The sequence below is a fragment of the Condylura cristata genome, unplaced genomic scaffold (assembly GCF_000260355.1).
Source record: "Condylura cristata isolate star-nosed mole 26May11 unplaced genomic scaffold, ConCri1.0 scaffold00015, whole genome shotgun sequence".
Classification (NCBI taxonomy): domain Eukaryota; kingdom Metazoa; phylum Chordata; class Mammalia; order Eulipotyphla; family Talpidae; genus Condylura; species Condylura cristata.
The window spans coordinates 36,355,220-36,370,823 of record NW_004567116.1 but is presented as its reverse complement, the minus strand read 5'-3'; the positions used below and the strand labels follow the sequence as shown (position 1 = coordinate 36,370,823).

The 15,604-nt window shown below is 36.1% G+C and overlaps 1 protein-coding gene across 1 annotated transcript; it reads right to left on the bottom strand.

Annotated features, from left to right (window-relative positions):
• Window positions 1-2,728: 2,728 nt before the first annotated feature.
• On the bottom strand, window positions 2,729-3,673 carry LOC101625100 (olfactory receptor 52M1-like). Its single transcript, XM_004683661.1, has one exon. The coding sequence runs from the start codon at window positions 3,671-3,673 to the stop codon at window positions 2,729-2,731; it is 945 nt and encodes a 314-aa protein (XP_004683718.1).
• Window positions 3,674-15,604: the final 11,931 nt, after the last annotated feature.

Genomic DNA, 15,604 nt, shown 5'->3' with positions numbered 1-15,604 from the left:
ACATAATAAAGCTTAATAGAAAGTTGTTAGCACTATTAAAATTATTTGCAATAACGTCCCTCCCTGGTGGCACAGTGGGTTAAAGCACAGCACTAAGAAGTTAAAGCCACTTCAGCATGAGTTTGATCCCCACCCCGGAGGTGATCCACATGGCATGGCAGACCTCTCCTGACCTGCCTGCTGCTCCCTTAAGCAGCGTGCTTTGTCAACTGGCTCCCTGCTCTGTCCCTGGTGAATCCTCTCAATGCCCCTGCACCTCTGGCCTGTACCCCAGTTCTGTATGCATAAATAAATAAATCTTAAAAAAATATTTGCAATAACAGTAAGGATAGGCATAAAAATGTGTAAAACAAAATGCAATTTTTGTTTTGATAGCTACCTCAGATGGGAATTTTCTACAGTTATGAACACATAAAATGCTTACTAAGGCATAAGCTTCAAAGTGTCATGTACTGTCTCTCTCTAATGGACACTCTGTGATATTATGTGTTTACTTGCTGCCACCAGCTCATGCCAGTCCCAGGTTGAGTTGGTGCTGACTGCTGACTCCCAGAAGTTTAAAGAAGGGTAGGCTCTGGCAGGAGTTGAGCATTACCTATGGGTAGCTGAACCACATTTCTCTCTACTGGCAGAATCACCTCTCTGGGGCAATGTCAGATGAAAAAAAGGATGTCCAGGTTGAAAATAGTTATCACCCCTTATCCTCTATGTTCTTACATATGCATTCCAAGAATATATGTCTAAAATCATTACCTCCTTGGAAAAAAAAAATGCCTCCAATTTATACTATGTGATGCTTTCAGATAAATAAACTCAAGAAAATTTCCTATTTAATTTGGGGGATTCTGGCCATAAACATTTCATAACAAATTCTGATGGTTAGAATGTACCCCATCTATGTCCCAGGCTGAATGACACCTTCTCTTGCCTTGGTTATTTCTTTCCCCTAAGCCCCAAACTTGGCAGTACTTATCACTACCTCCAACATGACTTGATTTCTAGCTTCATATTGCTGTGTGTCCTGTCCACCACCCCATAAAATGTCTCTGGTATATATTTGTTTGTTATTATTATTATCCCCCCCCCCCGTTTCTTTATGCTCCTGCTATGAGTGAAACCATCCAGTATTTTTCTTTTTCTTTCTGGCTTATTTCACTAAGCACGATCCCTTCCAGCTCTATCCTTGTTGCTGCAAAAGGCTTCTGTTTATCTTTTTTGATCTCTGAGTAATATTCCATTATATATATGTACCACATCTTTTTAATCACAAGCAATTATTTTAATATTATTGTTTTGATATTACTTTCCTACACACTGAATATAGTAGTTAAGAGCAAATGCTTTGAAAATATTAGTGGAAACACGTAAGTAGGCCTTATGTGACATGATAAGTACTTGAATGATGGTATGAGTTTAAGAAAGAGGAATGGTCCAGATTCAACTTTAAAATGACCCACATGACTCAGGAGACCTCTCCTGTCTCGCCCACTGCTCCCCTCAGCAGTGTACTTCACTGATCTGCCTGTTCTGCTCCGCATTCTCTTTCTGGTGAATCCTTTCACTGCCCTTGTACCTCTGCCCTGTACCGCAGTTCTGTATGGATAAATAAATATTTTTTTTAAATTGTCCTAGATTAAATAGAAGGACAGCAGTGAGAGAATAAAGAAGATACAAATATCATTCCACAAGGACTAAATTACTAAAAAGAGAACACTCATGTGATGACTCAGAATATATTTATTAAGTATCTCTGAAATAATTTCTATTTGTTTAATCCAACAACTAAAGGAAAGGATCATAATTGTTCAGGAGGACATGCTAAGATTGTTTCCAGTGAAAATATTTGTATTCTTTTTAATAGTTTAATTTTCAATATCATTATACCAGTGACATATTACTAGACATTTTGAGTTGAGTTAATAAGGACATATAACATCTAAAGACCAGCATATTTGAATCTAGTTCAATGGGCTGCTTAAGTGCTGAGAAAAATAATAAAAATAAACCACAAAACTCCCAAGTATGTAACATCAAGTATAAAGTTATATTTATTTTTCAGGAGACTCTATGATGTGATTTTTAAGAGATGCCATGTTAGTTTAGGTAACAACATAATAGCAGGTACAAGTTATTCTTTGTAGACAGGAAATATTCTATAAGAATACAATATTTAAAGATTATGGGCTTGATTATTAAGATGCTGACTTCTCCATGTTTCTGATTGACAACTTGTTCTCTGTGTCAATTCTTGTGAGTACAATACACAGTTGTCTGATGTATCCAGAGCATACACACCCTTTATATTGCCTCTTTTCTGTAACATTGAAAATGATTGATAATTTTCAATTGCACATATTTCATGTCAAAGTTATTTTAGGTTTTTATGGGCTTCTCCTTTTAAAGCATTCTCTATTTGAAAATAAACTCTTGCCTACAAGTTACACCACAGAATATCAGTAGCAGCATGAAATAGAAGGGGATTACTTACCCATTGGTCAAAATCTAAGTAAACTTTCTAAATTCCAAATGCACACAAAAGACATGCCTATAAGTTTCTTAAAAAGTTGGAGAATTTCAGTTATGTGGGGATCATTCTTTCCCATTAAAATGTGATACAATGCTTGTTTCAGTGGGAAAAAAAAATAGTTCCTTTATGAAAAAAAGCAGTCAAATATTTAAGCTTTTCCTTTCTTTTTCTGATACCATATCTGCAATAATTTCATTATAATTAGGCAGACTTTACCCTTAGATACCTAAGGACATATTCTCGAATTTTCTTGGTCCTAATACCATAAACAATCGGGTTAAGAAAGGGTGGTACCAGAAGGTACATATTGGCAATAAAGATATGTATTTGGGGGGCAACATTGTGGCCAAAGCGGTGAGTAAGGAAAGTAAAAACAGCAGTGGAATAGAAAACTAAGATGACACACACATGGGAACCACATGTGCCTAAAGCTTTAAAGCTTGCTTCCCGTGAAGGAAGACGAAAGACTGCTCTGAGGATTAGGACATAAGACACAGCAATGAGAAAGCCATCACAGGAACCAATGACAGAGGCCACACTGAGACTGTAGCGCTTGGTGGCTCCTGTGTCCACACATGCTAGCTTAACCACAGCCATGAACTCACAGTAGGTGTGCGAAATAATTCGAGTCCTGCAGTAGGGCAACTGCTTGAGCAAGATGGGATGGGGAGAAAAGAAGGCTATTCCCCGTAACACCACAGAAGCTCCCATTTTAGCAATGCGAGCATGAGTGAGAATAGTGTTGTGGCGTAGTGGGTGGCAAATGGCCACATAACGGTCAATGGCCATGGCCAGGAAAAATCCTGATTCCATGGCAGTGAAGCTGTGAATGAAGAACATCTGGGTCAGGCAGGCATCAAAGGCAATGTTGCGTGCTCCAAACCAGAAGAGACAGAGCATGCGGGGCAACGTGGATGTGGAGAGGACCAGGTCCGTGAGGGACAGCATGCACAGAAACAGGAACATAGGCTCATGGAGGCTGCGCTCTGCTCTCACCACCGCCAGGATGGTCATGTTTCCGACAACAGCCACCATGTACATGGAGCAGAAGGGTATCCCAATCCAGACATGCAGGTGCTCCAGTCCTGGGATTCCCACCAGCAAGAAGGTGTTTGGTGATGTTTGAGATTTATTGTCCTGCCCCATTGTGTTGTTGTCCTTTGTCTTTTGTTGATGAAATCCTCCTTTTTAGGCGTTTGGTAAAGGTTTTCTGCCAAGATTTCACAACCAAACCTGGAAACAAATGAAAAAAATCTGGAAGACCCCGAAATATCCCACCAGAACATAGACAAGGTTGTTATTTTTAGAGTAAAAGCAAACTTAGCAACACCAGCCCAAAACTACACAAGGAGAGACAAAAGTAATTGTAAATCAAGTCACAAATCTCAGGGATTTTTGTATGTTTTGAATAAATTACATTTATTATAAGTGAAAAGGATATCGGGATTCATCTGTTCCAAATAAATTTTTAAAAGATTTATTGTTATTTATTTATGCATACAAGAACTGGGGTGGAAGCCAGAGGTGTGGGTGTTGAGAGAATTCACCAGAGATAGAATGGGGAGCAGAACAGGCAGATCTACTGAAATACACTGCTGAGGTGGTAGCAGGTAAGACAGGAGAGGTCTGCAACCCAAATTTGTTCTTACTGTCATTCCCAAAATTAATTTTCTAGCTGATGTCTATTTTCTGGTCTGAGTACTTATTTATTAGCCTGTCTCCTACATGTTTTTCTGCTTCAGTTATAGAAGAAGCCTTAGGAGCTCTGAGAAAGCACCCTTTCTTGCAGAGTTCTATATGCTCATCCATCTTCTGCATAGGAATCTTCACAAAATCTGAGGTTCAACAGTCACCCCTCCTCTAAGTTCTCACTTTTACAGTGGCACATTACCCACTTATCTACATAAGACTAGCTTTCAAAAATCCTAACATTTACCATTTAATACTTCTGTACACTTCCCAGTGGGGCCTCATTTTATCTTTTATTACTTATATCTGGGTGCACTACTCAGAGCTGTGCACTTGCTAGCTTTTTTGATTTACATACATTAATGTGATTTTAGTTCATATAACTTATATATGAAGAAAAGAAATATTTATTTTATCTTAAGATGAGACATTGTCCCGGAGTCATTGCATATGTTCACTTCTAACTGGAAAAATAATGCAAACTCAATATTATTTGTCCAATTTTATTGGTGAGGATATAGAGGCTAAAAGTGTTACAGATAATATAAATGCATAACAGAAAGAATAGCTAAAATACCAAATTCTAACATAATCCTTCAGATTGAAAAAGACTACACTGTTTTCCTTATACCAAACGCAGCATCTCTTGTCACAAATGACAAATTCCTAATGAAATATAGCCTACCAATTTTTTTCATAATTTTAAAGTCAGATTTCTCTTCCACCGTGGAAGCAGGCTCAGTGGTGGTGATAGAGAGGGCTCTCCCATGGGTATGTTAGCTTTGTTGGACAGAAGAAAAACACTCAGAGCAACTCGATCCTGCAAAAGAAGTTTAAACTTTATAATTAAGCACTTTCTTGGCAAGAAAAAAGATTTCTCAAGACAATTTTAAGCAATTTTTTAAAATTAGCCTTTTAATTTATGCTTAATAATTTGCATTGTTTTATTTTAGATATTTAAAAAAAACATTATCTTGATTTCTTTTCCTCTTATTTTTTCCCTTTTATTATTAATGTTCACTCCCTGAATTTAATCTGTGCCATCTACCAGTTTTAAAGGTACACTTTCCACATATACATTGAAATAATTGAAATAACAGGATTCTTTTTATCATATAGAAAATTATGTTCCTTTAACATAGTGTGCATACTGTCCATTAATTAGAAATGGATCTGTTAAATTTAATTATAATGAGATTACAAATACTGAACTCTGTCTACTCTGTTGTAATTTAAAAATCAGGTATAATTTCTCATTAATCTGGAATTAGATCCTCATCTCGTATTTTGGGGAGAGTATAGGACACATTAAACTGGCTATATATTTGACTAGTAATATCCCCAGAATTATCTGAAAAAATTCTCAGTTGAACATATAGACTATATAAATTGATCATTTACATAATACTTACAATTGTTATACTATTTGGAACACCAAAAGTTAAGTTCAATAAACTTTGATATGTATCAACTGTCATTAGTAATACTATAATTTCATTCTTTCCATCTGATTATTTTCATTCCCATCATAGATTCTTCTTTGCCCTTTTATTAAATGCATTTATCATCATAACAAGATTTTTTGTTTATGCATACTATTATTTTTTCTCATTTCTTTATCTATAAGGTGGGTCAAACAAAAATTATTTGGGGCCCTCCCTGGTGGTGCAGCAGGTTAAAGCACAGCACTAAGAAGCTAAAGCCACTTCCTCATGAGTTTGTTCCCCACCTGCCCCAGAGGAGATCCATATGGCGTGGCAGACTGGCCCGCTGCTCCCCTCAGCAGTGTACTTCTTTGATCTGCCTGTTCTGCTCCCCACTCTGTCCCTGGTGAATCCTTTCACCCTCCGCATCTCTGGCCTCTACCCCAGCTCTGTATGAATAAATAAATAAATCTTTTAAAAAAAAAAGTTATTTGGTTTTAGAGACGCTTAAGTTGATTTAGACATGTTCATAATTTATAATAATTTATTCAGAGTAAGAATTTAAGTAATTAAACTTGGGCTTTGGTAAGTATTCTATAGATAAAATGGCTCTAATAATGCATTTAAGTCTCACATAGTCAAAAATGCATTTTAGATAAAGAAATAAACCATTTTTCCCCAGAATTTTCACTAGGTACATCTGCTATTCCCTGGGTTAGGTAACACTGAACTTTTAAACATTCCCAAATTATGCCATCCTGTTTTGTAAAATTGTCACTTTTCGACATACTCCTCTAATTTTAATTTTCCTCTTTCTCCTTTTTATTTATTTCCTTTAGTTAACTGTTTTTCTTCGTGTAGTATCCAGGTCAAAATTCTCTCCTGTATGAGGCTTTGCTGTATTACTTCAAATAGATATCTTCAGGTGATCTTTCTGTGTTCTCATTTTGTCTTTACACACCTTTTTTATATGTTTCTGACAGAATACTTTTCAAATGGTAGAATATTACTCCATATATTTATTATCATGACCCATATCTCCCTTAGGAGATTAAATTATCCTCAGTCTAGAAACTATAGTATAGCTAGGTATTACCACAACCCAGTACATAGATGGGAATCAGAAAATACTAACAGAATATTACAAATAGTTGCAGTATCTGTTCAGCTCTAAAGTCATATTCTTAAATATAGTTTTATGTTGCTTTCATATGCAATGGTACTTGATAATTATTAAAACTTATGCAAGTTGTCTAGAGAATTGTTCATGCAATCTTTGCCCAAAGTAGAGTAAAAGGGATTCTGCTGTTTAGTAGGTTTCTATTATTATTTTGCTTCACTGTTTGTTTTTAAGTTATGACTCCAAACATAGGACCATAGAGTAATTAATTGAAAGTAGGTTTTAAGTCAACTCCAGCTTTATCTGAGGTCTTGATGATACTGATTACCTAGATGTTTAAATGAATAGAAATATAAAACTATTCACATTTTTCTGTTGATTACCAAAATGATTAAAATTTAATATATTCATTCAGAGAGGATCTAGATATTTGTTCACATATGCTTAAAGGGACAAGTAACCAAATTTCTGTAAATTTGAAATCCAGTAACACTGAAATTCTTTAATTTTTTTAAAGTCTTCTTCCAACATAGCATATTAATCCTTAAATAATTGCATTAAAATATGCATGGGTATAGTTAAATAATCATCTTTAAAAGCAAGAGTAAAACACTCTAACTATTAAAATATACCCTGAATTTTTTTTCAGAATTATTGTTTTTTGTTTGTTTGTTTTTTGTTTTTACATTTTAGTCCAGAATTAAGTTCTGGCTATGGAAGTGGTAGACCAAGCAGTGACAGTCTTCTTTTCTGGTAAATTCACTAAGGAGATTTCTTTCTTTTTTTTTTTTTTTTATGTTCCAGAGAGTTCTAATCTCTTCCTATTCTATCTTCTTTCTCATATACACATATTGACTTGCTTGAAAATTATCTACAGCAGTAATAACAAAGATTAATGTGACCAAGAGAATACAGTGATCTGGAGTGTTTTGAAAATAATGGAACTAGGGAGAAAAGCTTGGCTGTGTCTTGCCCTAGTCCAATAAATCACCTCAATAGACAGATGTGTATTCATACCTTACTCCTAGATAGCCATCCTCCTACAAGAGTTGACATGATTGATCCATATTTAATATTAAATAGGAGTAAACTGACTATTCTTTGTTCATAATTGTCTCTCATTTCAAAGCCTCTCCTGGTTTTTGAAAAGCTTTAATGCTAATTTTATTCTTATCCAGAGAATCTATAGGCTCCCTATACTTTAGCAAATCAACAGTTAATTATATTTCCTTAAGTTATAGGAAAGGGTCCATTTCACTCTCTGAGCAAGTATAGGTCTATGATTGTCATGCTTAGTTATTTTTTTTCTTTTATTCCCCCCACCTCCACATGCTTAGTTTTATTAAGAGAATTTGAAGAGATGTACATTACCTTTCTATGAATTTCATAATTCTATAAATTCAGCTGTTTGAATGAAGCCCTCTCGTCTCTTTTTTTGCATCTTTCTACCTTAACTCACCCAAAATAAAAGCTGAGAGGCATCTAGAGAGTCAGATTCTATCCAGAGAAGATACTAGGAGGTGTTCTTAGTGAACAGGGGCTAGAATTTCACCCAACTCCAAATCTCACTGGATTGTATATACATCAGGGGAATCAGGTTTCCTCTGGGATAAGGGGGCTTTTACCTAACCACAGACCTAAATCATTTTATGGCAGTGTAATTATGACTAACTGTTTCTTAAGGTAATAAATAAGGACATTAATATTTCCCAAAGGCCTGTTCAATCCTTTGATATGCAATATATTTGTTTAATATACCAGAAACAGAATAAAACTATATGTCTCAAGAAAAATGATTATGATTTTATACTAAAAGGCTATCATTTGGCTGTAATATTTTTTGTGTTTTACATATAAGGAATCTTATAATTTCTACCTGCAAATGAATTACTTAAATTTCCAGTTACAATTGGATTCAGAAATAATAAGCTGCATCTATTTTGTAAACTAATGTTCTACTATTTTATTATTTTAGTAATCAAACATTCTAGTATGAAGTGACATTAAAAGGAACAGTTTTTCCACAGTATACTCCCCCCCCCAAAAAAAACTATGTAGCCATATGCTACTTTTAAAAGATTATGGATAAAGTTTTGTTTGTTTGTTTTTTGTTTTTTGTTTATTGTTTATTTATAAAGTAAGTTTTTTTTTTTGTTTTTTGTTTTTTGCTTATTGAGGTAACATTGATTTATCATTAAGGGTCACATATCCAAATCTACAATATTGTGATTTGTGTTTACATTTTCTCAATATTTCTAAAACCAGTGTTTGTTTCTAGAGTCTAGTGGCTCTTTGATGACAGATTATATAGTTGTGATTATAAATTGATTATATGTAATTAGAATAAGTCTGTTAGAACAAATGGGGGGAAAGAGGACTAAGTTTTTTATAATAATCATGATGATAGCTAATAACTCCTTTTTCATTTTAAGGTAATGACTTAGTACTTGAGCACATTCATAATGAGTCTTTTCAGCTACAGTGATTTCCTACCTTTGCTGCTTTCTGGTTTCTCTGGCTTGGAAGCTTATCATCCTCAGATTTCTGTCCTCTTTTGTTTTGTATATCTATTTGCCATTATGGGCAATAACACCATATTGATAATAGTCTGGATGGAACAATCACTTCATAAACCCATGTGCTTCTTTCTTTGCACACTAGCAGTTAGTGACCTGACACTTTGTTCCACAACTTTACCTACAATGCTTAAGCTTTTCTGGTTCAATGCTCGTGAAATTCACTTCATTGCCTGCTTTGCCCAGCTGCAGTTTATCCATGTTTTCTCCATGATGGAGTCAGGAATCCTAGTGTCTATGACTTTTGACCACTATATATTTGACCATATCCAATCCTCTCAGATACACTGCCATCCTGAATAATTCTACTATTCTGAAAAATTTTGTAGGATTTATATTACACACCATCATTTTTCTCATACCTTTTCCTTTCCTCATTAAGCAACTGAAAATTTGTGAGGTCAATGTACTTTCCCACTCCTACTGTCTACACCCAGATATCATTAGGTTTTCTTGCTCTGACCACCACCGTATTAACTACTTCTTAGGACTCGTTGTTATCATAACATTGGAATTTGACTCTATGCGCACCCTGCTTTCTTATGTGAAGATCCTTGCAGCAGTTCTAGGCATTGCCTCCCAGCTTGCTAGCATATAAAACACAGTTAGTTGCTTTTGCTAAGTCCTTAGTATGCAGCAGCTCATTTTGCTAAGTGCACGGCATTTGTCATCTTGTTTAGATATGACCACCAAATAAATATGGTTTATTATGCCCAGTTAAAAGTTAAAAGGTTATGCCCAGTTATTATGCCCAGTTAAAAGGTGAGGAAGCTAAATCTCAGGAGACTATTATTTCTTACCTATAATGTTATGATTACCATACCTGCTACCTGCTTCTTCACTACAAAGTTTATATTTTTATACACAGAAACATACTGAAAGTAATAACTAAATTCAACTTTACTGGATTTCATTAAATCAGTACCTAAAACAGAAATGTTTTTTTTTCTACATGTTCACTTACAAATATATTTCCTCACATATAATTTATTAAAACATTTGGAAAACCGGGCCCTCCCTGGTGGCGCAGTGGGTTAAAGCACTGTACTAAGAAGCTAAAGCCACTTCACATGAGTTCTGATCCCCTCCTGTCCCGGAGGTGAACACATGGTGTGGCAGACCTCTCCTGACAGCCCGCCTGCTGCTCCCTTCAGCAGTGTACTTCGTTGATCTGCCTGTTCTACTCCCCACTCTGTCTATGGTGAAGCCTCTTGCTGCCCCTGAGCCTCTGGCCTGTACCCCAGCTCTGTATGCACAAATAAATAAATCTTAAAAAAAAAAAATTTGGAAAACCAAGGTTCAATTACTATTTAATGAAACTGAACAGCATATATGAAATTATGTGTCTCTCAATCAGAACATGTTCTTAAGTATCTTAAAGCATTTGAAAAGAAGTAAAAATACATTGATCAGAGCATCAAGGGGTTACAAATTTGTAAATGAATACAAAAAAAAAAGAAAAATATATGCAAGGTAATAGTAAAAATAATTTTTGAAAATTATGAAAATAATTTTAAATTATGAAAAATAATGAATTAGAAGTTTTTCAATGAAGAAGTAGTAAATAAAACCAAAAGGATGTGCTGAAGATTATTAGTAAATTAGGCATATCTACATATAGCTAATAATGCAACCATTTTTGAAAATCATTAAAGGCAAATTCACAAGGGCAGACCTAGGAGTGGAATTGCTGGATCAAACAAAAGAACAACTTTTAATATTTTGAGGAAAGTCCATACTGTTTTCCATAGGGGCTGAATCATTCTACATTCCCACCAACAGTGTAAGAGATTACCTTTATCTCCACATTTATTGGATCTGTTAATATGACATGAATTTCTCATAGGAGTGAACTTGTATCTCATTGTGATTTTGATTTGCATTTCTCTGATGGTAAGTGATGCTAAACATGAAAATTCTACATGGGGAGGGAAATTGAGGGTGGGAACTCATCCAGGACCAAGGGTCTCAGGTCAATGACTGTGGGTGCTGGGTATGGTGTGGTGAACTACATCTGAGAAGTTGTGAATCTATTCACTTAAATCATGAGACGTGTTATAAGCCAATCCTATCTCAATAAAATAAATTAAAAATAATTAAAAATAAAAATAGATGAGTTTAATAAATATCTCTATAGAATATATACAAATTTTCAACAAGCACATGAAAAGATGCTTAATAACATGGTTATTAGGGAAATAAAAACACAGTCATAATTACAAACATCTCATACTCAGGCGGCAAGATGGTGGTAAAGACACCAAAATCACTACGTCCAAGCTCGCACAGGAATATATAAAAATGGACTATAGATTTACATGCTATGAGTTTCAACCCAAATGAGAACACCCTGTACTCATTATAAGGAAGATAACTGAGGGAGAATGGGTGATTGGGGAGTTCTGATAAGGGAACTCCCATTCCCAGACAGAGAATTCCTGCTCATTCAGCTTGTTGAGAGGACCCCAAGCTGTGGGGGGAAAACTGCACAAGTGGGCACATAGTGCTCAGGAGGTGGGGAGAAAAATCTGGTGATCTGGTGACTGGGCAAGGCTTGCAAACTTATTACCACCACAGCATAGGCCTGGAGGCTTGTTCCCAGCATTAGTCATTAAGGTGGGGCTAGCAAGTTCACAAAGCCCCTGAGATAAAAGGGGGAAAAAAATGGTTAGGCTGAATCAAAAACAGGCCCTTTAACACTCCCCCAAGTGGTAGGGAAAGACTGCTCAGAAAGAGACTGCTCTGAGTGGGCATAAAGATGGGACTAGATCAAGTTAAAGAGCTTCTGTACAGCAAAAGAGACATTGCAAAAAACAAACAGGCATCCCACTGAGTGGGAAAAATAAAATTCTCACACAAAACTAGCGATAAAGGATTGATCAAAATATGCGGAGAACTGATGAAACTCAACAAAAATAAACAACCGCATCAAAAAATGGGCAGAAGAAAAAAAAAAAAGACACTTCATCAAAGAGGAAATGCAGATGGCCAACAAGCATATGAAAAATGTTCAACATCATTTGTAATAAGGGAGATGCTAATTAAAACCACAATGAGATACCACCTCACCCCAGTGAGAATGGCACATCTCCAAACAACTAGCAACAACAAATGTTGGCAAGGATGTGGAGAAAAAGGAACTCTCCTGCACTGCTGGTGGGAATGCAAACTAGTACAACCACTATGGAAAACTGTGGAGGTTCCTCAAACTGCTAAACATGGAGCTTTCCTACAACCCAACAATCCCATTCCTAGGTATCTACCCAAAAGACACAAAAACACTGATGCAAAAAGATACCTGCACCCCTATGTTTATTGCCACTTTATTTACAATTGGAAAGACATGGAAACAGCCCAAATGCCCAAAAATGGATGACTGGATTAAAAAGATGTGGTACATATACACAATGGAATATTACTCAGCAACCAAGAAAAAGAAGCACATGTCTTTTGCAGCAACATGGATGGAACTGGAAAAGATCATGCTTAGTGAAATGAGCCAGAAAATAGGAAAAACACTGGATGGTTTCTCTCATAGCAGGTATATAACAGAATAGACAAGAAAATAATGCTAATGATGAACGGCTATATACCAGACATTTTGTGTGGGTGGAAATGGTATCAAAAACAGTAGGGGGAGGGAAATGCACTGGACTATGGTGATGACACATGGGTGATTTGGTGATGGGAAGCCCAAGGGGATTGCAACTGAGATGAAAAATGCACAAAATGATGTAAAAATAAAGTATTATATATTAAAAAGCAATCTCATACTCAGGTGATTTAGTAAACAAATAAAAAATAACAAAGTTGAAAAGTATATGGCAAAATTGGAAACTTTGCTCATTGATTATTCATTAAGAATGCAAAATAGTGCTTTTTTCAAAAAAGAAATGAATTAGCTTTGAAATTAAAAAAATATATAATTAACATATAATGCAGCAATTTTCCTTCTGAATGTAGGCTAAAAGGAATTGGGTTGGAACAGACACTTGCATCTGTTGTATTATTATCCATAGTAGTTAAAGTGTGGGCATAAATTTTGTGTCCATCAACTGATAAAGAAAATGTGATGCATATTTATAATGAATGATATGTAGATAGCCATATAATGGAATTATTTCATAGGTTATATGACTATATGAAATAATTAAATTCTAATAAGCTAAGACATTGTTAAGTAAAATAATATAAACAAAAGGACAGACACTGCCTGATTCAATTTATACAAAGCACCAGTTATAGACAAGTTCATAGAGAGAGAAATTAGAGAACAGTGTTGTTTCCTAATAGTACAATGAGCTGTGAGGCTATAAGCAGGTGAGACAGGAGAGGTCTGCTGTGCCACTACCGTGTTGTGCAGTGCCTGTGATAGCTTCATAGTGCTGTACTTTAACCTGTTGCACCACCAGGAAGAGCCCCATGCTGCTGACTTCTTATGATAGTCTCATCTGTGTGTCTATGACTTCACATAGTCTTTTTTTTTTAATGTTTATTTATTCATAAAGAACTGGGGTACAAGTCAGAGGTGCAGGGGCGGTGAGAGGGTTCACCAGAGACAGAGCTGGGACCAGAACAGGCTGACTAACAAAGCAAACTGCTGAGGGGAGCAGCGGGTGGGTGAGGAGAGGTCTGCCATGCCATGTGGGTCACCTCTGGGGCAGGAATCGAACTTGCACTGAAGCGGCTGCCACCAGCTTGCAATGCTGCACCCTAACCTGTTGCACCACCAGCGAGGGCCTCACATAGTCTTTTAAAGGCACAAATCATACAAATTAGAGGTCATTTTGATACTGTGTGACCACATATTAACCTCTACAAAGACCATATTTCAAAGTAAATTTACATTCATAATCATCAATTGGTCTCTTGGGGTGGATACAATTCAGCTATAATAATTAAACCATGCTGGATATTTTGTTTTACTTCTCTCATCAGTGTTTCATAGTTTTGTGCATATAGATTCTGTATATATTTTGTTAAGTTCATACTTAAGTTTTACTGAGCTCATTTTGCTGAGCTATTTTTCCCAGCTATGGGGAATTTAAAGTAGCGTACTAATCATGTTAGAGTATTAGTGATGGAAAATGCCATGCAGAATTTACAGTTAACTGTAAGAATCACATTGTGGACCTCTAGGGTTCTAGATCAAAGCCATGATACATTTTTACACCTTTTATATACCATTAAAACCAACAAATGTGGCCCTCCCTGGTGGCGCAGCAGGTTAAAGCACAGCACTAAGAAGCTAAAGCCACTTCCGCATGAGTTCGATTCCCACCTGCCCTGGAGGTGATCACATGGTGCTGCAGACCTCTCCTGACCCGCCCACTGCTCCCCTCAGCAGTGTACTTCATTGATCTGCCTGTTCTGCTCCCTGCTGTCTTTGGTGAATCCTCTCACTTTCCACATCTCTGGCCTGTACCCCAGTTCTGTACCAATAAATAAATTAAAAAAAAAAAAAAAAACAACAAATGTGAGGATCTCTCTGGTGACCCAACCAGTTAAAGCACTGCATTATGAAGCTCTCCAAAACCATTGCAGCCAGAGTTCATCCCCTGCCAGGGAGCTGATCCATTGGAGTGGCAGACTTCTCCTTACCCACCCTCTGCTCCCCTCAGCAGTGCATTTCATCTGCTTTTTTTGCTCCCCACTCTGTCTCTGATGAATCCTCTCATCCACCACACCTCTGGCCTGTACCCTAGTTCTGTAAGCATAAGATAAATAAATTTTTAAAAAAGAAAAGCAGAAAACAAATGTAGGGAGTCTGTAGTGGTACATGTGACAAAGCAAGATTCCCCATTAAGGGAATACTTCCCCATCCTCAATATGCTCAGGTCTGGTATGTCTTCTCTGCCTACACTACCAGAATTTCCTGAAGTGGGAGTGGTCAGCAGAAAGGGACACTAAGAGGTCAAATAAAAATTTAGGGCAAATGATTGGTTTTCTCCACCAATAAGGAGGGAACATTGTTCTCTCCACCAACAAATGGGGTGACATGTGGCATCAGTTTGTTTGGTTTCTCTATTACATATAAGTGACAACATCTGGTATTTATTGTTATAAATTCTTTCAAATTTATAAACATATTTTATTCACATTTGATTTTTGACTTGGGTAAATATTTATAATTCTTATTTTCCTGTGAAAAGTGCAATACAATAAAGACCTTTCTCCCAATGCTGCAGTTTTATGGTTATAATTTTTTTTTTAAGATTGTTTATTTGTACATACAGAGAACAGTGTTGTTTCCTAATAGTACAATGAG

Coding starts and splice junctions, on each gene's coding strand:
- LOC101625100 (XM_004683661.1), bottom strand. CDS start 3,673: ATGGGGCAGGACAATAAATCTCAAACATCACCAAACACCTTCTTGCTG.